Source organism: Prionailurus viverrinus, chromosome B2 (assembly GCF_022837055.1).
Source record: "Prionailurus viverrinus isolate Anna chromosome B2, UM_Priviv_1.0, whole genome shotgun sequence".
Taxonomy (NCBI): Eukaryota; Metazoa; Chordata; class Mammalia; order Carnivora; family Felidae; genus Prionailurus; species Prionailurus viverrinus.
In genome coordinates this window covers 141808608-141832718 of record NC_062565.1, presented here as the reverse complement: position 1 = coordinate 141832718, position 24111 = coordinate 141808608, and the positions used below count along the sequence as shown (strand labels likewise).

General features: G+C 41.1%; 1 protein-coding gene across 9 annotated transcripts in view; it reads right to left on the bottom strand.

Moving 5' to 3' along the window:
* The window catches only part of ARID1B (AT-rich interaction domain 1B), a 450840-nt gene that overhangs the window by 291931 nt on the left and 134798 nt on the right, over positions 1-24111 (bottom strand). For all 9 annotated transcript variants that reach the window (XM_047858467.1, XM_047858473.1, XM_047858469.1 and 6 more), the window contains exon 3: positions 22026-22175. In XM_047858467.1, the coding sequence (XP_047714423.1) occupies positions 22026-22175 (150 nt within the window). The remainder of the gene's footprint in view (positions 1-22025; positions 22176-24111) is intronic.

Sequence of the window (24111 nt, the reverse complement as noted above, 5' to 3'; positions counted from 1 at the left end):
TTCTTACTGATGTGTCTCATCATCACTGACAGCAGCATCAACACCACCGTTGTAGCCTGCTGTTGAGGAGGACGCCGCCTGGCACAAGACCCCCGTGTACCTGAGGCTGGGGTAGCCCCTGGGCTTGCAGGAAAGGGGAGCTCTGAATGGACTGGAGAACAGAGGGAACATGGCCAATAAGAGCAGCTGCCTCCCTACTCTACTTAAGCCGGAATCCTGGAGGCCATGTCCTCTGGCATGTAAGACTTTGGGAGAACTTCTGGCCTTCTCTCGGTTTTCGCCAGAACTTCTTTCTAAACTAACAGGGGACCCAGAATGCAAAGGGGAATGTGGCTAAAATGGCATTTCCTAAAATACCAAAGAGAAATAGGAAGATACTCAACAGCTACGGACTAAAATAATTAAGATTTTTAATAGACTAATATATTTTAAAAAATCACAAAGCCAAAGGAGACACAGTGAACGTCCAGTCATGCTTTTTGTTACACACACACACACACACACACACACGCGCGCGCAAGGATTAAAAGAGAACTCGAGCTCTTTAACTTATTACCTAAAGAATTACCTTCCTTATCCACAAAACCAAGACACGAGGACTTACCTCCAAGAGCTGTATTAACAATTAAAGGAGAGGCTACCTTTAAGCAATTAGCACTGTGCCTGGTACATTTAAGGCTCAATAAACGTTAGCCATTGTTATTTATATTCTTTAAAACCACACTGAAGAAGGAGAAGCAAAGTTTTCATGGAACCGCGGGGGCTTTACTTTGTGACAATCGCACTGATGGTGATGAGGACAACAGCAGTAACAATTATTCGAGATTTACTATTTGCCAGACACTAAGTGCTTCATTCATCGAAAAAAAAGGGTCTTTCCGTCTGACATAAACCTCATGAAAGAAGTACTATTTTAGAGAGGAAGAAACTGAGGCACAGAGCTTGAGGAACATGCCTACGGTCAATCAGTTAGCAAGCGGTAGAAGTGGGTTGGGAACCAACATATTCCTTCCCCAGAGTCCTCACATTTAACTGCACTCCCACCCTGCTCCTCCCACAAGGGCTATTTTCTGGACGCCACCCCATAGCTGCTAGTTCTCAACCTGAGGCTGGGGTTCAGGAATCTCCATCTTTAATGCACTGCCCAAATTAGCTTGCAAAGTAAGAACTGTTGACTAAAGACAATGTAGTATTTTCATTAAAGCTTGATAATTAAGAAATTGCTACATTGTGGGTTTTAGAGTATTATGCCATCACCTAGCAGTATCCTTGGTGGAAAATTTTGCTGTGTCATTAACAAGAGCTGGTTTACCATGCCTTGATGGTTGGAAAATAGGTAGAACATGAGTCTATCCAGCCCTTACCTATCCTGCTGTCAGGAATGGTCCTATTACTGTGACCACAGGAGCAGCTCAAAAAGGTCACCATCCACTTTGGAAAGAAGCAGAGTTGGCACGGGCCTCACATCCTCTCTGACCGCTGACTCCTACTGCCAAATCCCAAACCCCTTCCTCCCTGGGCCAGAGAGCTGACCGCTCCAGGCACACGAGCCAGAGACCTGGACATTCGGGGCTGCAACTCACATTTAGGGCCCGAGTTATCAAGCTGGAGGGAAAGGGATTTGAAAACTCCCCTAAGACGGATTTTGTGTGGTGTATGTATTTTTCTGGGAAGAGGATCCCTAGCTTTCACCAGATTCTCAAGGACCCTCCAAAAAGCTAAAGCCTAAAAAACTAAGAGGGATAATAATATCAAAAATGGGACTCGCCAGTAATGAGAACATAATTTCATAAAGATTTAAAACCAGAGTAGCTACAATCTTTATCTAAGTTAACTGAAATAAAAGCCTAATTACTAAAAATTCCCAAATACAGTTTGTGTCCAAATTGTATATGCAATAAACCTTAGGTTGCCTCTAGTCTAAAAAGTTCTCTGATCGGGACACCTTGCATTGTCAGACACAGGCTTTAATTAAAGGAATAGCATGAGGGACGCAAACGGCATGATCACAACCTGCTGAAACAGAATTTATGAAACCCATATGCTGTATAAACAGGTAGAGTTTGTTTTCGCCAAAGAGCAAAGGAAGGTGCCAGAAAGATCCTGCCTCATGCCTGTCTTGCCAGCTCATCCCTAAAGCTGTACAGGGAATCACTTTTAAAAAGTTCTCCCTGAAATGCCTTTGGACTAAAAGCTAAAACTACCAAAGGGCAAAAAAGAAAGAAGGCTAGAAAACAAACAAAAAGTGGGGTGCCTGGGTGGCTCAGTCAACTAAGCATCCGACTCCTGACTTCAGCTCAGGTCATGATCTCATGGTTGGAACCCTGTGTCAGGCTCTGTGCTGACCACGCAGAGCCCGCTTGGGCTTCTCTCTCTGCCCCTCCGTATCTCTCTCCCTCAAAAATAAATAAATACATATTAAAAAAAAAAGAAAAAGTAACAGAAAAAACATAACAAAAGACAACAAGAGTCAGCTCTAGAGGACTTTGTGGCTGTTGTTTTGCATTGTACCGGTAACACTTTGAAAACTCAAGAAGCAAAAAGGATTCTGTTGAATTTTTTTTACCATGAGCATGTATTACTTTAATAACCTTTAAAAAGAAGTAAAATGGATCATTCATTTGGTCTATGAACTTAATTCTCTTCCCCCATTCCAGTTGTCATTTGTAGAGTCCCCTTCCTATCACCTTTACTAATCTTCAATGAAAAGTAAACAGAATTCATATGCTCCTTCTCTAAGAAATAACAAAATCATCTGAATTTTTCAGAGGTTCCCTGATAATTTTAAAAATATATATTCCAGGTAAGTATTGTTAGTGACTATAGGAAAAATTTTACCTTTAAAGAGTCAACTAAATTTCTTTTTTGAAAAAAAGAGGAAAAAGAAAACAGCAGAAATTTAGGATTACCATCAATTACATTGAAATTATAGTAAAATTTATTAAAGCAAAATTTATTTCTTAAGCCATTTACATTAAAGCAAACCTTGGGGCACCCAGCTGGCTCTGTTGGAAGAGCACATGACTCTTGATCTCAAGAGTTTTTTGTTTTTGTTTTTTTTTTTCATTTTTTTTAACGTTTTATTTATTTTTGAGACAGAGAGAGACAGAGCATGAACGGGGGAGGGGCAGAGAGAGAGGGAGACACAGAATCGGAAGCAGGCTCCAGGCTCTGAGCCATCAGCCCAGAGCCCGACGCGGGGCTCGAACTCACGGACCATGAGATAGTGACCTGGCTGAAGTCGGACGCTTAACCGACTGCGCCACCCAGGCGCCCCTGATCTCAAGAGTTTTAAGTTCAAGCCCCATGTTGGGCATGGAGATTACTTAAATAAATAAAATCTTAAAAAAATAAAATAAAACAAACACCTCGAATTCCCAAGGACATTCTGAGGATAATCCTCCCACTGCCTTTCTATAGAGGAAGCTAAGGTTGAGAACCACTGCTCTAAAGCAAAGATGATATTCCAAATACTTGCCAAGTGGTAAAATGGTGGGGGCCAGGGTCTTGGAGTCCCCTGCTGTGCAGGATATTAACCACAGAGCTGGAGAATCCTTGGGTCCCAGTAAAGAGAGGGAGGACCCTCTGAATGTGCTGGGCCCGGGGACTATTCCCGAACAACTCTGAACTACTGAGTTTACACAGTTGTTCTCCGAGGACAGTCCCTGGGTCAGTAGCAACAGAAGCATCATGTGGGAACTTGTCAGAAATGAAAATTATGAGGCCACACTCCAGACTGAAGAAGCAGAAACTCTGGTAGTAGGGTTCAACAACCTGTGTTTTAACAAGCCTTCCAGGGCATTCCAATGCACAATGCACTTGAAAAACACTGGGTTAACAAATGGAATGCCCCACACCTATGGCCTTAAGGCATGAATATCAGCCTACCTGGGGAGCAAAATGTAGCTCTATTATATATCAACAGTAGTAAAGGAGATAGTGAGCCCTTAGATTAAAGTCAAATTGAGATCAAACCCAAGCCCTACCACATTCAGGGAAAACTTGCTTGCTATATGATCTCTCAGGGTTGTTAATAAAAAATGAAATAATATCCGTGGGCCATGCAAAAATAAAAGATTGGAAAGCAGTGGCTGGTATTTCTGCTCTCCAATGGTGCTCAAACATTAGGATGCATCAGAATAGGCTATAACGTTAAATGCAGATTCCTAGGTTCCCCAAAGACAACAGGTTCTTTAAAATGTTTATTCATTATTGAGCAAAAGAGAGCGCAAGTAGGGGAGGGGCAGAGAGAGAGGGAGACACAGAATCTGAAGCAGGCTCCGGGCTCTGAGCTGTCAGCACAGAGCCCGACGTGGGGCTGGAACCCACGAACTGAGATCGTGACCCGAGCTGAAGTCGGACACTTAATCAACTGACCCACCCACGCACCCCGAGAACAGTTTTAAAGAGAGAACTGAGCAATACACCAGGTGACTTTTTTTAATGTTTACTTATTTTTGAGAGCGAGCGAGCAAGAGCGTGAGAGCAGGGGAGGGGCAGAGAGAGAGTGGGGGGGACAGAGGATCGAAGTGGGCTGTGCGCTGACAGCAACAGCCCAGTGTGGGGCTTGAACCCACAAACTGTGAGATCCTGACCTGAGCCGAAGTCAGACACTCAACCGAATGAGCCACCCAGGTGCCCCACCAGTTGATTCTGATGCAGATAATCCCCTGTTTTTCACTGTAGAAAACCGTGGCTGTACAAAGGCGGTTGTTGCCCACCGTAGTAAATTGTAAAAGTAACCCTATCATTTCAAACATCTGCAGATACTCATCTTCTGGAACACAATATACAGAGAGCCTATTACTCTAAGATTTGTTAAATCAAAGAAATTAATGAAGGAAGAACTTTAATGCCATATATAAGTTATGTTGTAGTTTATTCTCTGTACTTTAACAAACTGAAATGGGCACTGATAGACAAAAAGGCAGCTGAGAGTAGCCAAAAAAAAAAAAAAAGAAGAAGAAGAAAAGAAAAGAAAAAGAAAGAATAGAAAAGACCCAAGAAAGAAAAATTCCCCAGTCTCCCTCACGTCAGAATTAAATTCAAGGAAAGATGACTGTGTAAAAAATAGAATGAGCCTTGACAACACTTTAGTTGCACATCCTTTTCTATCCTCAACCTCATCCCTGACTCCCGACAGAGGAGGGGTATCAGACAGAAAGGGGAAGGGCCTCACGCAGGTGCATGTGAGAGGTCTACACAATGTCCCAGTCTATGAAGGGACAGGCTTCCTCCTCCACCAGCTGAGAACGCGTGACTGGGGCAGAGAACCAGAGACCACGTCCCCAGTGCAGCCAAGGGCCAGGACATCTAGTTCAATCCCGTAACTCCGTGTCTATTAGAGGAACTGATGGAGATAAGGACAGAAGGAAAAGAAAGGAAGGGGAGGAAAGGAACTTGGAAAGTTCATGAGTTAGAAACACAGGAAAGGGCATGGAATTACCTGATATTTAGACTAAATCCTGCTCTTAATGTGGTTGAAGTTTTTCTTCAGCTTTTAATACAGTGTCTCTTAAGTGACGTAGTATTTTCCTCTTCTCTCAGTACTGCAGACGGTCACGGCCATCTGATTCGATCTTCCGCACATTTCTAAACATGCCCCATGGTCTGGTAAGGAGATGCCTGACAGCATATGAACGAGCCTGAAACCGGGACCAGGCTACCCCCACACTCCAAGCCAACTGCTTTCTGGGTTGTTCTTCTCAGGAGGAACCTTCCATCACCTTTCTAAGGTAAGGTGAGTATTAAAAATATTGTTATTATTGGGGCACCTGGGTGGCTCAAGCTCAGGTCACGATCTTGCGGTTCATGAGATGGAGCCTCGCTTTGGGCTCCACGCCAACAGCAAGGGATTCTCTCTCTGCCGCTCTCTTTCTCTCTCAAAATAAATAAACATCTTTTTAAAAAATACTGTTACTACTATATAATCCCTAATGTCCCAGTTTTATTTTCCTTTGATTCTGGTAACTGAAAGAAAAAAATATTTTAAAAATATTTTTAGGGCCACCTGGGTGGCTGTTGGTTAAGCATCCGACTTCGGCTCAGGTCATGATCTCACGGTTCATGAGTTCAAGCCCCGCATCAAGCTCTGTGCTGACAGCCCGGAGCCTGGAGCCTGCTTCCGATTCTGTGTCCCTCTCTCTCTGCCCCTCCCCCACTCATGCTCTGTCTCTGTCTCAGAAATAAATAAACATAAAAAATAAAAAAAATTTAAAAAAAAGAAATCAGTCTAGGACTGGGCCTTGCTCAGACCTCAAAGCAACTTAAAAGTTTTCTCCTTAGGTGCTCACGAGCTCTTTAAACTTAAAAGGAAATCCCCCCTAGCAATGGTTCAAAGCCTAAGACAACTGCAGAGAGGGTAAGCAAGACCAAAGGAGGAGATTCAAAATTCAAACATAACCCAAGGCTGCACTAGTATTCTCCTTTAAAACAGAATAATTTGTATCAACCTACATTCCAATAGTTTTTACTATCAAGTTAATTAATAGACTCCTGTGCTAATATCTATCTAAATGCTAGGCAATTAATGGCGACAAACTATAGATGTCCTTCTCTTTGCTTTTTCGTAACAAAATCCCACAAATGAGGTGAGCACTAGAGCGACTTGACACAGGGCTCGTACGAGCAATTTCCCCCCAAAAGCTGAAAAAGGAGCAGCTTATAAATTAACATTGTGTCACAGAAGTAGGAAGAAACATAGGTTAAATAATTAAATAACAATAATAATAAAGAGATATTTTTGCCACAATGGATCACTGCCACTATTCGTAATGAAACCTCGGAACTCCTTTTAAAAAGTGACTTGAGTGGCAAGTTATTAATTCTAAACTATTTTACACTCATGCTTAAATGCTATCTTCTTTTCAAAATGATGCCCATTTGCCAAATACTTTCAAGTTTACCGTAACTCCTTTTGAAAACTGCTGACCGTGAAGATGTCTAAATAAAGCGGTATTTTAGAAAATACAATTGAAATGCTAGTACCAAAGTAGACTTAGAGTTCCACGTGGTTCGATATTTGGTAATCCAGTGTTAAAAGTTAACTGCTCAGTTTGTACTATTTTCTGTTTAAAGAAATTATTGAATAACCTTTTATTTCATTAAAAAAATTTTTTTTAATGTTTATTTATTATTGAGAGACCAAGAGACAAAGAGCATGAGCAGGGGAGGGGTAGAGAGAGGGGGAGACACAGAATCGGAAGCAGGCTCCAGGCTCTGAGCTGTCAGCATGGAGCCCGACGCGGGGCTCAAACTCACAAACTGCGAGATCATGACCTGAGCCAAAGTCGGTCGCTTAACCGACTGAGCCACCCAGGCGCCCCCCCACCTTTTATTTCATTTTTAATCAGTGAGGAAAAGCGGCCTAAGTCACCAGTTCCAGGCACAATTAACACGTTCCTTCTAAACGACCTTGACTATTTTAACCAGACTTCCAGGCTAATTCAGTTCCATTCATGGTTGGATGTTACCTCTCTTCTCACTAACAAAGAGTTGGTCCTGCCCCAAGATCATCTCTTCTCTCACCAGCAAACTCTTACTCATCCTTCAAAACTTCCTCTGAGACACCTTTTACCAGCATCCAGTCACAGCTTGAAAACGCACGTCTCCCACCGTACTGTCATTTTCTGGCCATGCCGACCCGACCCTTCCTTAAACCAGCAGCTCCCTCAGATGAGATACGTGATTAACCGCTGAATTCCCAACATATAAAACATTCTCGGTCACAGAGGCCTTCGGTAAATGGTTTATGTTCTACTTTTTGTCTTCTTCAATTTTCCCAATAAACCAGAGGTAGAAAAGGGAAAAAAATTAAAAAGATAAAGTTGTACCTTGTATGCATTCCTAATACTCAGTATTTTTCAGGAGTCAGACAGCTCTATCAGCTAGAAGAAAAACTATACCTAAAAAGGCAAAGTGCGAAATTCTCTCACTGCTTTATACTTGGGTTTTCAAAAAGATTCATCCTGATACATTCTCTTTAAATAAACTGGAACTTATCTGAATGGAGTTACTTCCTACAAATCTTCTCTAAGGAAAGAAAAGATTGTTCTGGCTATGAAAACAACATTGTAGTTCAGAGCCACGAAAATAGAGAAAAGGTTCTGGCTGCCAAACGTCACAGTCCTAGGGATGGAGCTGAATCAACAGAAGACCACTGTCCAAGGAAAGGGGGTGGACAGTCAGGCTGGTTTCTGCACCACGAGGCTCCCTGCAGGTTACCGGATTCTTGGAACACTGCCTCTGACACCTAACAGGTGCATCCAGTAGGAGCCACTGGGTGAAAGGCCCCCGAGAAGCCGGTGCCACAAGAGACAGCAGGACCGCTTTCTTCTCTAGCATCTCTCGACACTGGAGTGGGGAGGAAGAGGAATTCGAGATAAAAAGGAAAAGATTATGAGTCTACAGGTACAAGGAGGAGAAAGAAAGGTGATGAGAGTTTGCCAGGAGGGGACAGCGAACCAGGAAATAAACCGGGACATAATACTTCATGACCCGAGATTGATGAAATGGAAGGCAAGTGGAAACTTTAAAACAAAACAAAACAAAAAGTAAAAACTTTTGGCATTAAAGGAGGTTCTCCCTCCTATACAACAATATCAGATCTTAGCTAAAGCAGTTTGAGGAAGTAAGCAAGGATGCAAAAACACTTTAAAATGGAAGCAACTTCGTCAAATAGCAACTCTTTAAAAAAAAAAAAAAAAGCCTTAAAAATGAATACCTTTAAGAAGGAAATGTCAGAGGGACGCCCTGGGCGGCTCAGTTGATTGAGCATCCGACTTTGGCTCAGGTCATGATCTCACAGTTCTTGGATTCGAGCCCCTCGTTAGGCTCTGTGCTGACAGCTTGGAGCCTGGAGCCTGCATCAGATTCTGTGTCTCCCTCTCTCTCTGCCCCTCCCCCACTCACATTCTGTCTCTCTCTCCAAAATAATAAACATTAAAAAAATTTTTTAAAAAGAGAAGGGAATGTCAGAGGGTTGAGTAAATACAAAGTTTGCCAAATGAAGAGTCCACTTCACTGTTCACTAGTTATTCCCTCAGTCTATGACAGGAAGAATCAAGCAGGCCTGTTCTTACATTGTAGTTCTAGTTCTGCCCCCCTAAAATGAGCAGAGAAAAAGAAACAAATGGTAATGGAAGCAAACAATAAGAATCTGGGATAATTTAGGAGCCTCTGAGTTGAAGGTAAATCAAAAAATTATACATGTCCAGCTGTGTACTTCTTGTTGATGCAATCAAATTTCTATTATCTATTCAGTCTATGACCACAATAACACATCAGGCAGGTTCTATATCTAGTTCAAAATTCTGTGAAGTCTCTTTAACACTGCTGGGGCTCAAAAAACAACTATGTAGAATCCTTACTAAAAATAATGTAAGTATTATTGGAATAATAAATATTAAAATGTATATAAGTGAGCTGGCTGGGGATATCATTTCTTAAAAACTTCTGGAGAGGAATCTGGTAAAACACCATGTCTTTAAAATGTTCTTTTACCCAGAAATACCACTGGGGAAGTTTACAGGAGGTAAAAATATATGCATGTGGGCACACACATACATGCACACACAGGGCATAATGGAATCAAGTATAAAAATGTCCAATAAAGCACTGTCTGCAATATCAAAAGAATTTTCCAGGTCTAAATACTTGGCAGTAAATGTTTATCTTCTTCAACACTGTAAAGTCCACTTACTATGTACTAGTAAATTTAAAAAAGTATGTATTTTTGAACAATTAAGTCAAAGGATGCCTGAGTGGCTCAATCGGTTGGACATCTGACTTTGGCTCGCTCAGGTTGTGATCTCACAGCTCGTGGGTTGGAGTCCCGCATCGGGCTCTGTGCTGACAGCTCAGAGCCTGGAGCCTGCTTCAGATTCTGTGTCTCCCTCTCCCTCCCTCCCTCCCTCTCTCTCTCTCTCTCTCTCTCTCTCTCTCTCTGCCCTTCCCCAGCTCATGCTCGCTCTCTTTCTCTCTCTCCATCTCTTTCTCTCTCTCTCAAAAAATAAGCAAATAAACTGAATGATTAGGTCAACATGTAAATCCTGTGTTTCTACTTTGTGCTCAGTACTGGGGACACGGTGAGGACAAAACAAAGTCCTTTCCCTCATAAGGCTTATATTCTAATGGGGGAACCACAGAAGAAAACAGGGGAAATATGTAATATGCCACATAGTGATCGGGGCCATGGAGAAAAGGAAAGCATGGTCAAGTGAAAAGGAGAAAGAGGGTTGCTTTGTTGTACACACAGTGGTCAGGGAAGGAGGCTTGCCTGATGAGCTATCATCTGATGAGCAAAGGCCTGGAAGAAGTAAGTCTTCCTTGGAAGACTTCCAAGGAAAAGCCCTGTGGCCATCTGGAAGAAGAGCCTTCCAGACAGAGTGAACAATAAGTAAAAATGCCTCGAGATGAGCGCAGCAAGATGGCCAGGAGGGGACGGGGAGGGTGCACAACCCGGTGGCACCAGGCACCATAAAGCATCTATCTGGCTGCTGTATTCTATAGTGAATAAGGGCACTAGAAGGTGGGGACCAGTTAGGAGCTACTGGAACACTTCAAGTAAAGACATCATGATGCCTCGGCCCAATATGGTAGCAATAAAACCAGTGAGAACTACTTAGATACTGACTCTGTTTTGGAGGTAGAATGGGTTTGAAAGAAAGAAATTATGAGGCGCCCAGGGGGCTCAGTTGGTTATGCATCTGACTTCGGCTCAGGTCATGATCTTACGTCTTGTGAGTTCGAGCCCCACATGGGGCTCTGTGCTGACAACTCAGAGCCTAGAGCCTGCTTTGTAGTCTGTGTCTCCCTCTCGCTCTGCCCCCTCCTCCACTCATGCTCTGTCTCTCGCTCTCAAAATAAATAAACATTAAAAAAAATCTTAACAAGAAAGAATGAAAGAAAGAAAGAAAGAGATTAAGGAGTTCAAAGTTTCTGTCCAAAGTGTTACAGAAAATCTGAGATAGAGGGAAAATACAGAAGAGCAGGTTTGTGGAGGAAGAAATAAGAGTCCTGAGTATTGCTTTGGATATACGAGTTTCAGAAGCCTGTTTCAGAGTTTCAGAAGACATTCATTTGGAGATGCCAAGTAGGAGCTGGGCACACAGTTACAGAATGGAGGAGAGAGGTCCAAGTTGCAGAAATAGATTTAAAAATCATAGCCTCTGGACGGCACTCCAAAGCCAGAAGGCTAAATGAGATGGCACAGGTAAGGTGTGTAAAGACAAAAGAGAAGAGGCTCCAACACTGAGCCCTGACAACAGGCCAACATTTGAAGGTCAGGGAGACAAAGAAAAGCCAGCAAAGGAGAGCACAGAGTGGCCAGCAAGGTAAAAGGAAAGGCAGGAGAGAGTGGCATTCCAGGAAACAAGCAAGAAAGGTGCTCCAAGAAGGAAAATGCCATCACCTGCATCAAATGCTCCTGACAGGTGACATCGGGAAGCAAGACAATTGCCGGCTGGACTGCACAACAGGTAAAAACATGGGCAGCTTTGAAAAGAGCTGTGTCAGCAGAGTGGTCAAAATAAAAGCCTGTCCGGAGTCAATTCAAAGAATAAGCAGTAAATGGCAACGGTGACTGAAGAGAGAACTGTTACTGGTTCGGGTCAAGAAAGGTGGGTTTTTTTGGTCACTCCTATTATAGGTGTTCAACCACGCAAGGCTGAACGCGTGCATGGCATGGTTGAATTCTGATGGGAGTGACCGAAAGGGAAAGTGATGGTGGTGTTAGAGAAGGGACATGGGAAAGCTATGCACACAGAACGTGAGATTTCAAGCAGAATACACCAGAAGGCACAGGGTATGTGCAGACACAGGTTGGTTGGTACATTAAGTTCTCCTGATTGCTTGTATTTCTTCAACGAAGAAGGAAACAACATCACCAGCTCAAAACGCGGAGAGCCGAAGACCGAGGGGAACGTGCAACAGCCCTGGGGCAAGTGGAGATACAGGACACGTGTTAGCTGACATCAGCAGTCATGAACTTAAAGCAGTAAGAGTCTTCCCTGTGTCCTTCCCTACCCCATGCCCCTGGAGGAGGCAAGGAGATGGGTTTCACCAGGGTTGCTTAAGCAGGTTTGTAAGACCGGGAAGGGAGGGGACGGCATAATGTAATTAAGAGTAGACACAGAAGAGTAAGGACGGTGACAGACTTGGAATTTTTGCTGGGCAAGGAGGATGGCACGAGAGCTGTGGGAAACAGTGAAAACGAAAGAGCCACTGACTGTGTGTCTCACCAAGCTGAGCCACCCTAGAGACACTCAGAATATCTAATCTGCTCCACGGCTGAAACTGGTAATTCCTTTTGTTTTGTCATTAATGTAGCATCTTTTACGCAATATTTTAAAATATTATACACATTACAGGTTTACTGTAGATCATTTAAAAGATACACATAGGGTCAAAAGAAAAGCTTCAACGGCATAGATAGCATTCTTACTGATTTGCACTGTGTATGTGTACTTCATTTTCAAGTTTAGGATACGTTGCCTCACTTGGCGGTAACTTCCCTTTTTATCAAACAGCTCTGTGAACATGTTACTAAAATGTTCTATACTTTCATTTTATATAATTGCTGTTGTGTGGTAATAAATCTCATGGATTTGAACCCTGCTCATGATTTCGAGTTGTCCATGCAATGTACCTGTAAGGCCTCATTTGCTCAGCAGAGTTCACGGACGGTTACTACACACACAGGTGCTGGCCTCTGACTGTCTCTGACAAGTCTGCTCACATGGACATGTCTGTGTGTTTACTTAGGAAACACAGTAGTTTACTATGAACTACTCTCCACCCTTCCCATTACATTTGGGACATCAGACTGATGTCTGAGATTTTATTAAGAGGCACCTCATATTACATATGAATTTTATTTCAGAAAAAATTAGGAAGCATTGGAGTTATATGTGTTGACAAGATTTCAAGACAGTTGTCACAAGTTTAAGAAACTCCAGTGAAATGTAGTGGGTGGAGGGCAGGAATGTGAGGTTATCCTACAACATGACAAGATGTTCCACACTACTTTCAAAAGTCCGCCTTTCATCTAGATTTAAACAAAATCACACAAAAAGCTAATTATTTGTTGGAGCTTAAAACTGAACTCCATTTTGCATATAAAAACAAACTATTCTTAAAATAATTTTATTACAGGGCACTGGCGTGGCTCCGGCGGTTAAACATCTGACTTCAATTTCAGCTCAGGTCATGATCTCACAGTTCGTGGGTTCGAGCCCTGCGTTGGGCTCTGTGTTGACAACGTGGAGCCTACCTGGGATTCTCTGTGCCCCTCTCTCTGCCCCCCCGCCAACTTAGCGTGCACACACACACGCTCTCTCTCTAAAATAAATAATCATTAAAAAATAATAATTTTATTACATACTGAAATTTCCAAGACTAAAACTACTCTATATATTAAGGGAAGATTATACTTTGTTTTGTTCAGATTTTGACCAAGAGTTGCTCGCCATCTTAAAAGATGAATCACTGCTGACAACCCTGATGAAGATACTGGAGCTGCCAGGACGCCTGGTGGTCACAATCGGACTCTTGATTTCAGCTTAGGACATGATCTCAGGGTCATGAGATCAAGCCCTTTGTCGGGCTCCACACTGAGAGTGGAGCCTGCTTAAATTCTCTCTCTCTCCCTCTGCCCCTCCTCCACTTGTGCTCACTGACATGCTTGCTCTCTCTCTCAAAAAAAAAAAAAATTATATATATATTAAAAAAAAAGACATCAGAGCTGCTAATGCAACATTCTCGTAGCTGCCAAGTTCAGTGACCCCACAGACACATGTAAGTGCCTATGTGTAATCATGCCTAAGCATTTAATTAATATGATAGTTTATTCACATAGTTAGTACATCATTCTGCCTTGCTTCAAATTTTGTGTAGGTAACGTATTATCTACAAATTTTATGTAGCTAACATATTAACTATGAAATTTCCAAAGAATAAAGGAGACGTTAGAAAAATTTCATTACAAAATGGGAATGTACTCTCTGTATGTTATAAACTACTATATTACATGCTTATTATCATTTCAAACTGTGTTAAGGATATCCAAAAAAGAACTAGAAAAATGGAAGAGAACCAGTTCCAGCCATATGGCAGATTAGATATTCTAAATGTCTATTGATTTAAATATCTAAAATACTAAAAAAAATGCCTTTTAAACGGATCACAGACTTGGCATGAATGCGATTAAAACCAAAAACAAACAGAAAGTAAACCAAGAACACAGAAAGTAAGAGCGGTACAGTAGAAGCTGGCTTGCTATAGATTTTAACTTTCCATTTCTGGACTATACAGGGAACAGAGAAAAGGAAAAGTCTACGGCCTGCCAAAAGGGTGTAAAATATGAGACCGTACATCTCAAATAAGTCAGGGACTAAGAGGGGCTATGCCCATTATTGGAGAATATGAAAACCCACTAAAGAGAACAGAAAAATACCTGTCTTGAACTTGATACTCAGAGGTAGGAGGAATTTAAAAATGGCTCCACTGAGAATTAGCAACCACAGGCTAACCTTCATCAGGGTTTCTGGTCAAAATTAACACTTAATGGTGTGGTCTGCAAAAACCTCAAGAAGATAATTCTATGTAAAGTGGTCCCAAAGGCCATCACCACCTGAACCCACTGATCAATCTGAACACCACTACTGTGGGACGACAAAACATTGATGTTTATCCTGATGTAATACACTCACCGCATCACCTATGAGGTACTCAAACCACGTTAGTCAGTAATGATGGGTAACAAACTGCCTGAAACTTGGTGACCTAAAAAGCCACCGGCATGTTCTATGCTCACAAATTTTGTCAGTAAGGAATCTGACCCGGGTGTAAAGGCGAAGGCTGGTCTCGCTCATTGGACAAGCAGGGCTAGAACCACTCGGAGGCTTCCTTACTCACAGAGAGGGTCGTACACCCCTCATTTGAACAGAAACAATGCCCTACATTTTGGGGACATGATTTACCACAACCACACGCACAAAAAATCGTTGACCTTACAGGATTAGAGGGGCTAGGTGAACACATTAAGCCGCAGCAAGAGAAAACCCCAGGCCAAGCCATTTCACAAGGCAGTTGACTCAGTTTTCCAACGTGCCAAAGGCTCTAATGGGGATGGGGAAGAAGAAACCGTTCCAGATAAAAAGACTTAAGGACCAAATCAATGGATTACATGTCTTTCTGAATTCTGCTTGGGGGAAAAAAAAAAACAAACCCAAAATACTATAAAGGCATTCTGACAACAACTGGGGATATCTGAACATGACTAGGCTAGTAAGTGCGAGGAATTACGGTGGCACATAGACCCCCACTGTATCATTCTGTTCATCAGCCCAGTAAGAATTTTTGTACAGTAAAACTCAAAATGTGGTTCCAGATGACTCGCGTCCACAGGCAACTGGCAAAAACATACATCGTTCTTTCCTAGGGAACAGAATATAAACCCAGGGACTCGATAAAACTGTCTTCCAAAAAACAAAAAATGAAGGGAAATAAGAAAATTCTTAGAACCAAAAGAAAACAAAAATAATGCACATCAAAATTGGAGACATTCAGCCAAAGCAATACTTAAGAAGAAATTTTTTGGTCTTCTATTTTGCTTCATCAGACAAACATGTTTTGAATAAGCTAAGCATTCACTTGCTTGAAGAAAGAACAGCAAAATAAACATCGGTAAAATGTAAAGCAGGACAGGGCGCCTGGGTGACTCAGTCCGTGAAGCATTGGACTCTTGATTTCGGCTCCGGTCGTGATCTCCTATTGAACCCCATGTCAGGCTTTGCGCTGACAACAGGAAGCCTGCTTGGGATATTCATATCCTCTCTCTCTCTCTCTCTCTCTCTCTCTCTCTCTGCCTCTCCTATGCATGCACATGCTCTCTCTTCACACACACAAGATAAGTAAACTTGAAAGAAAAGAATATAAAAAAAGGAAAATGTTATGGATTAAATGCCTTTAACTCTGAATGTCATAAAAATTAATGGTGACTATTATATGAACAACCTTCTTAATAAATTTGAAAAACTGGATGAAATAAATTCCTAATATGTAGGGATATACAAAGTGTTGTGTATACGTATATACACACATATAAATATAATCTATGTATATATAAAGGCAGAAAGCTGACTCAAGAAGAAATTGATTACGTGAATACACCTATATTCACAAAGGAAATAAGATCAAAAGTCAAAAGTCAGGAAAGGGACAAAAGCTAATAATCAAGAGGTATACATTCCTTTATGGTTTTACAGATAACTTCTACCATTCAAAAACAGATAATTCCAAACTTTAACATAAACTCCTCCAGGAGATTTACAAAGGGACTAGTCTCCAATTCATTTTATAAAACTCCCTAATACAGACACCAAAACCTTACAAGGATAATTACAAGTCAATCTCATTCACGAACACTGTCAAGAAACCTAAAGAGAGATCCACAAACTGAGCTCAGTGATGTATAAAAAGATTAATACATCATGTAGCTGGGATGATTCCAGAAAGCATGTTTGGTTTAATACTTTAAAACAAAAACACACATAACATACCCCCAACGATAGATTACAGGAGAAAAACAAAGTGTTCATCTCAATAGTTATTAAAATAACACATAAGATAAATTTTGGCATTCATTCATGATAAAATCCCTTCGCAAACTAGAAAAAGAAAGGTACTTCGCTACCTAGTAGTGGGCAGTCACTAAATTAAATAAACAAGTAAACAAACATTATACTTAATGATAAATGCTGAAAGCCTTCTTTTAAGTCTCAGAGAATACAAGAATGGATAGCCCTCTCCAACAATGCTTTGGGGAAGCTAGTCTGCAAAAAGATAAGACAAGGGAGAATGGGGTGATTTCTTTTAAAAAAAAAAGCAGCTTTGTTTTAAAAATTAAGAAAACCTGAGAGAACCTACATGTTGTTAGAATTAACAAGAATTTAAAGAGCTGCTAAACAAAAAAAAAATTTAACATATAAACTGCACTAGATTTATATACACTGATAACAGTGAGAAGATGAATTTTGAAAAGGACACAATTTACAGTGGCAACAAAAATATAAAATATAGACAACTAATTCTAACAAAAAAGTACGACTGTTCTTTTTGAAAGAATGTTCTAAAGGAAATTAAAAACACCTAAAAACAATGAAGAACTGGAGTACATTAACAGAAGGACCAAAGAGGGGCACCTAGGTGGCTCAGTCTATTAAGTCTCCAACTCTTAATCTCAGCTCAGGTCATGATTGATCTCATGGTTCGTTAGTTCAAGCCTCACATCGGGCTCTGCGCTGATGGCACAGAGCCTGCTTGGGATTCTCTCTCTCTCTCCCTTTCTCTCTGTCCGTCCCCATGTGTGCACTCTCTCACTCTCTTTCTCCAAAAATAAATAAATAAACTTTTTTTAAAAAGGGACCCATGAAAAAGAACAAAAACCCCAGAATAACCCCAAACATTATACCTATGGGAATCCAAGCAAATAATAAAAGGGGCATCTCCAATCAATTGGGGAAAGGTAACTGTAATGGTTAATTCTATGGGTCAACTTGGAAAGTGCTCTTGGATGAAATTAACATTTAAATCAGTGACTTTGGGTAAGGTGGGTAGGCCATCAGTTGAAGCATGAATAGAGCAAAAAGACCAACCTCTCCAAGTAATTCCAGGAATTACTTGGAACTGCAGTCCAGCAGACTGCCTTCAGACTTCATCACCACCATCAGCTCTCCTGAATCTCCACCTGCTGGCTCACAATGCAGGTTCTGGACTTGCCAGCTTCCATAATTGTATAAGCCAATTCCTTACAACAAATCTCTTTATCCTAACCAAATAGGATATGTGAATATGTACACACACACACACACACACACACACACACACACACATTCTGTTTCTCTGTAGAGCCCTAACACAATAGCTTACACAAGAGAAGGCACTTAAAGATCTGGCAAAAACAAAAAACAAAAAAAACCCAGTTAAGCTGGATTAGGGTAAGTGAAATGTAAAACCGAATCCATGAAAATACTCCCAAAATAACATGGGAGAGTTCCTTTGTAAACTCTGGAGTGTGGAAGGCTCAAACTCACACTTAAAAAAAAAAAAAATCCAGAGATCTTAAAAGAGTGATAATTTTGACTACATACATACCTTTTAAAATTTAAAAAGCCCCTCTGCAAGATCAAACAAACAAATAAACCATAATTAACGTCAAAAGATGAATGACAAGGTGAGGGAGGGTGGTTGGTAACTCATATCACAGGCAAAGATCCAGTCTTCCTAATATATATAGGTTTTTATTAAATCAACTTTTAAAAGACCAACAATTGAATAGAAAAATTCAAGATAAAAAGGTGTGAATTCACAATAAAAAAAAAAGAAATGCAAATGCTTTTAAGTATATAAAACATTCAACAGAACTCAAAACAAGATAAATGCAAATTAAAATTACATTATCAGACTGGCAAAAATCCAGAAGCTGAGTAAAAACCATGCTACTGGCACGAGTGTAGGGAAACCGGTACTCTCACACACTCATAGTGTGAGTATACATTGGTACGACCCCTCAAAGGAACGATCTGGCAATATTTACCAAAACTGTAACTGCATACACCCATTGACACACTAGTCCCACTTCCGGGAATTTATCCTACAGACAGACTCGCACATTTACAAAATGATACATATACAAAGTTTATCTTGGCAGTCTCGTTTGAAGTGCAAATAATTTGAACTAATCTAAATGACCATCAAAAGGGAACTGGTTAAATATATCGCGGTGTGTCCATAAAATGAAAGGAAGCTATGAAAAAGAATGAAGGGTTACTTTAACGTGCTCCTTTGGCAAGTTCGACAGAAACTACCCTTAAGTGGGTGGGAGAGGAGGACAACAAAGAACAGAAAAGTGTGCATGTTACAGTATGCCACCATTTGTGGGAAAGTGGAGTAAAAATTTAAATATGGAATCTTGGCACCTGGGTGGTTCAGTCAGTTAAGCATCTGACTCTGGGTTTTGGTCACGATCCTGTGGTTTGTGGATCGTGTCGGGCTCTGTGCTGACAGCACGGAGCCTGCCTGGGATTCTCTCTCTCCCTCCCTCTCTTTCTGTACCTCCTCTGCTTGCACACACACATGTCCTCTCTCTATCTCAAAACTAAACAAACATTTAATAATTTAATACTAAAATATGGTATCTTGCTCTTCTGTATAAACATACTCCAGAAAGATGCAAGATAACCTACTCACGTGGTTATCTGGCAAAGGGTGAGGTGGGGCTGAACTACTCAGGAGGACTGTGCTGGGAAGCTTATCTGTATCCTTTCCTCATACTTTTTGAAATATACGAATGTATTGATTATTCCAAACATAACACGTTGACAAATGTTAAAGACACAGAGTGAGGTGTCTTCGTGGAACCCGAAAATCACTTTTTGTATCAATCCTATTAACAAAAGACACAAAGTATTATTTGCTGACTGATTCCCTAATATAAAAATCAATAGACCACGTTACGCTGTTTGGAAACAAGAAAGTGTACAGAAAAGAATGTTTTGTCTGTTAGGAAATACTGGCTCACTACATTAAATACAGTTGAGCTTCCTGTGGTTTTTAAATGTATGTGAATTCAGAATTACAAATTCTTAGTAAAATTCAGCTTGATTTTGAAAATATCCTGTTGGTTATTGTTACGTTGTTTTGGGAGGTGCTAACCATATCCAAAATGCTAACTCTAATTTCCTAGGCAAACTTCCCAAATCTATCTGAACGTCTAACTCCCTAAATACCGAAGTTCTTCCTGTCAAACAAGACCCTCTGATTCAGCCACATAAATGTCTCTGATCTCCACCTCTTTGTCCCATAATGAACTTACCGAAAGTTAAAAAACATTCTACAGGTGGGGAATATGAAAACAAGAAAACCTTTCTCATAGAGTTCAAAAAATGTTTGTCTCTCTCAGAACATACAGGAATGACAATAATTACATTAGACAGCCATGGTTCTACATATAGTATTTCCTACCATATAATCTGCCACACTCAAATCAATAAAATAATGGTAGTAGCAAAGCATAAAATAGTCCTAAACCAAGCACATTAAAATAGTATTCATTAAAATAAGATTTCACCTGCAGTATGCTTTAAATATTTAAATGTGAAGGCTATTAAATAACTAACTGCCACGTGATAGAAGACATCAGTGAATGCTTCATAAAGGAAGTAAATTTGAGCTTGGTCTCCAAGGAAATGCCAGGCGCTCAGAATCCTTAATCAGATTGGTTTTACAATCAGAGATTTATTTTAGCACACCAAAGTAAAATACTAACGTAATCTCTCTATTCAGTCCTTCTTAAATTTTGATGGCATGAGAAAACGTCCTGTGTCTACCAAGAAGTTCAATCAGGTGCTGAAAGCCCTTGAAAAAGCCTAGAACTTTCTATATCATAAACTCAGACACTAGTTTCTCTCACTTAAAAAAACGATATTGGAAGATTGTTTAATTCTCCCACATCTTACTACAAGACTAGACCATATAACTGAAATATACATTCCTACCTCCATAAATTCCTTCATCTAGTTTCAGAATTTTGAAAACATTTACAAAAAAACCCCACAAGATTCTACAGGATTTCAATCTCTGCTGTTTTAACATGTTTAAAGTCATAAACTCTTTAAAACTCTTAAATAGAAGTCACAGGGGAAAAGATTCCAAAGAACCCAAGAAAATACTTACGAAATCAGCTGAATTAAAATTAAGCTTCAAGGGCGCATGGGTGGCTCAGTCAATTAAGCATCTGACTCTTGACTTAGGCTTAGGTTATGATCTCAAGGTTCGTGAGTTCCAGTCCCTCGCTGGCTGACGCAGAGCCTGCTTGGGATTCTCTCTCACCCTCTCTCTGCCCCTCCCCTGAGCACATGCAACACGTGCTCTCTCTCAAAATAAACAAAATAAACTTAAAAAAATAAAAATAAATTAAATTAAGCTTCACATATTTATTTTTTTAACTTTATTTTATTTTTAGAGAAAGAGAGAACATGAAAGCACGAGAGGGGAAGGGGGAGAGACAGAGAATCCCACACAGGCTCCGTGCTGTCAGCGCAGAGCCAAACTCGGGGGCCCAACATCACAAAGCGTGAGATCATGACCTGAGCCGAAACCAAGAGTTGGCCGCTTAACGACTGAGCCACCCAGGCACCCCAAACTTCATATATTTTTTTTCACCCTGTTTAGCATCAACGATCTCTTCAACATGTGCAAGCACTTTGAAAACTGAATCATCAATGTCACTGCCTTCCCTCTCCACCCCATGAAAAGAGAAAGAAGGAAAATATGAAATGGAAAGTTACATTTTGACGCGTATCACTGGAAGTGCTATTAAACGTGTATCTGGATTCAGAGTAAGAGTCCCGAGCTCACAGAGCCCTTTCCTATCACTCCGTGTCAACCTCTAAAAAACAAGAGGAGACTGAATCATTTCACCACGTGCATATGTACGATTTTTCTACCGATCACGGGAGCTGAAATACACAGCCCGATAACATAAAAGAGTATTTAATGAGGCTAATTTAAACTACACACTGCTCAATATCCTTAAAGTACATGATTCCCTCTAGTATTTTGAAGCAATTATCAGTTCATGAGGTAGCTTAAGAAGAGTTGCACAGGCAACGGTGTTTGATAGAGTAGCACTTACCATTAAAACAAAAACCCCCAAAAAGCTCAACATGGGAATACCACGTAGGTGCCAACTAGCAAGATGAAATGGTCGATAAAACCATTTTTTCCGAGTAAGTGTATTCTTCCCACTCTACAATTTCGAACATCCATCCGTAAACAAACGAGCAGTTCAGATCTGATGTACTTCGGCATTTTCTCAATATTACATCCCCCCCTCCCCCCCCCCCCCCCACCACTGTAAACAGACTCTTTCAGGCGGGACGGGAAGACGCGTCAGAGCCCAGTCTGGCCTTGGGACACAGACCTGGAGGGCCGGGCCGGGGGCGGGGCCCAGCGGCTGCGCTCACCTGCTGGGGCTGGTACCGCTGCTGGGGCTGGGGCGGCAGATACTGCGCCTGCGGGGTGAGGTGCGGGGGCTGCGGCTGCTGGTTGTAGTAAGGCTGCTGGCCCTGCTGGCAGTAACCACTCACGCCTTGCTGTCCATACTGAGGCGGCATCTGTCGACAAGACGAGCAAAACACAAGCGAGAAGAGTCAAAATGTGCAATCCAGGGCGGTCAAATACGGTTTCGATTCATCAACGTGCGGGGGCTCTCGGCTAAGCAATTGAATTCAGTATTTTTAATCTTCCCTCCATTACATAAATCGCCATACTGTCTTCTGGACACATATTATCAACGAAGTAAAAAGAAAATTTGTTTAAAAAAATAATATTTCAACAGATATCAAATATTGATAACCTCATAAAAATCCAGCGGGGGGGGGGGGGCATTTCCTAATACTGACATTAAAACACGTCGGCCTCTACTGAGTTGGCGAGGTGTAGACTGTACACGTGAAACTAATCAAATGCTGTTATGTTAAGAAAAAAAAACAATTAGCCTCTAAGAAAGTCAAAAGAGCATTATGTTAATCCATTCTCGTGCCAAGCTCAAAATGAAAATGAACTCCAACAGTCCGAGCGCACTTACTACTATTTTGTAGGATGCTTGAGGCTTGGGTACCTGTATAGGGCGTATTTTTGTTTCAACGAAGGTCAAAAAGCCCCAACTGCATAGCAGCAGATACTACACCAGTTACATCAGCAATTCTATTTACTGTTCTTGCTAAAAAGAAACTACATCACTTTACAATCAAATAAAACCCTTTTAAAAGACAGTACTATGCATGTAACACAATATAACCAACAACATGAGTTCTTGAGGGAAGGATTCATATCTAATAGTAAGATAGTATTTTCCTACTTGATGAAACACGTAATGGTGTAAAGCAGAGTGCACTACCCTGCAAACGCCAAAGACACAGGCAAAAAGGTTCTAGATGAGTCTTCCCTCCCCCATCTCTAATTTGCACGAACCTAAACATCCTTATAATCTTTGCTCATGTAATACACCACGGATGATACTTTTAAATTTTTTTTCAAATGAAATCTCTATTACCTTATTTTTCCCCTCTAATTGGAAGAGAGAACAACAGAGGAAAAGGAAAACGGGACCAGGATAGCAAAAAGCACTCCAGAGACGAGGATGACCAAGGCACTCTTAATAACAACATGGTCCACCTGAAAACCCCCAGAACGAGAAGCCCATGAGCCCACATACTCAAGGATTCAGTGATCTGTTCCAGACACACATTTAAAAACGCAATCGCGGGGCGCCTGGGTGGCGCAGTAGGTTAAGCGTCCGACTTCAGCCAGGTCACGATCTCGCGGTCCGGGAGTTCGAGCCCCGCGTCGGGCTCTGGGCTGATGGCTCAGAGCCTGGAGCCTGTTTCTGATTCTGTGTCTCCCTCTCTCTCTGCCCCTCCCCCATTCATGCTCTGTCTCTCTCTGTCCCAAAAATAAATAAACGTTGAAAAAAAAAAATTTTTTTAAACGCAATCGCTATAAAATACCAAATGAGGAAAAAGAAGGAATGGTAAAGGGAGAAAAATATTCAACGCTTTGCCTCTAACACCAATTAGCACGGTAATTTGTTAAGACATACAATGAAGAAAAAGGAGAAAAATGCCAAAAGCTAAAGTTCATTTTCTTTCTGACCTGATCTAGATTATCGTCAAGGCCTGTCGACAACAATCACGAACGTTTGGCCACAATGGCTCACAAATGCCTCATCACGCAGACCCTACGTTAGTAGAGCACAAAGTAGAGCAGACAAGTTTGTGCTGAAAACCATTTAACTGCACAGTTGAATTCTTTGCTTTTATTTATTTTACAGCTTGATATCTCATAATGAATGTATGTCCCTGCCATAAGCCAAGCCAAAGAATTTCCATAAAATACAACTCCACATGCTAGAATATCGTATACTACCACAACACATATCCTTCCGTTCAGCACCCATATGTTGATTTGATATCTAATACTAGATTTCACACAAGCATCTTTGCAGTTTGATTTGAAGCAGTTAGGATAACACTTTTGCCAGTGTTAAAA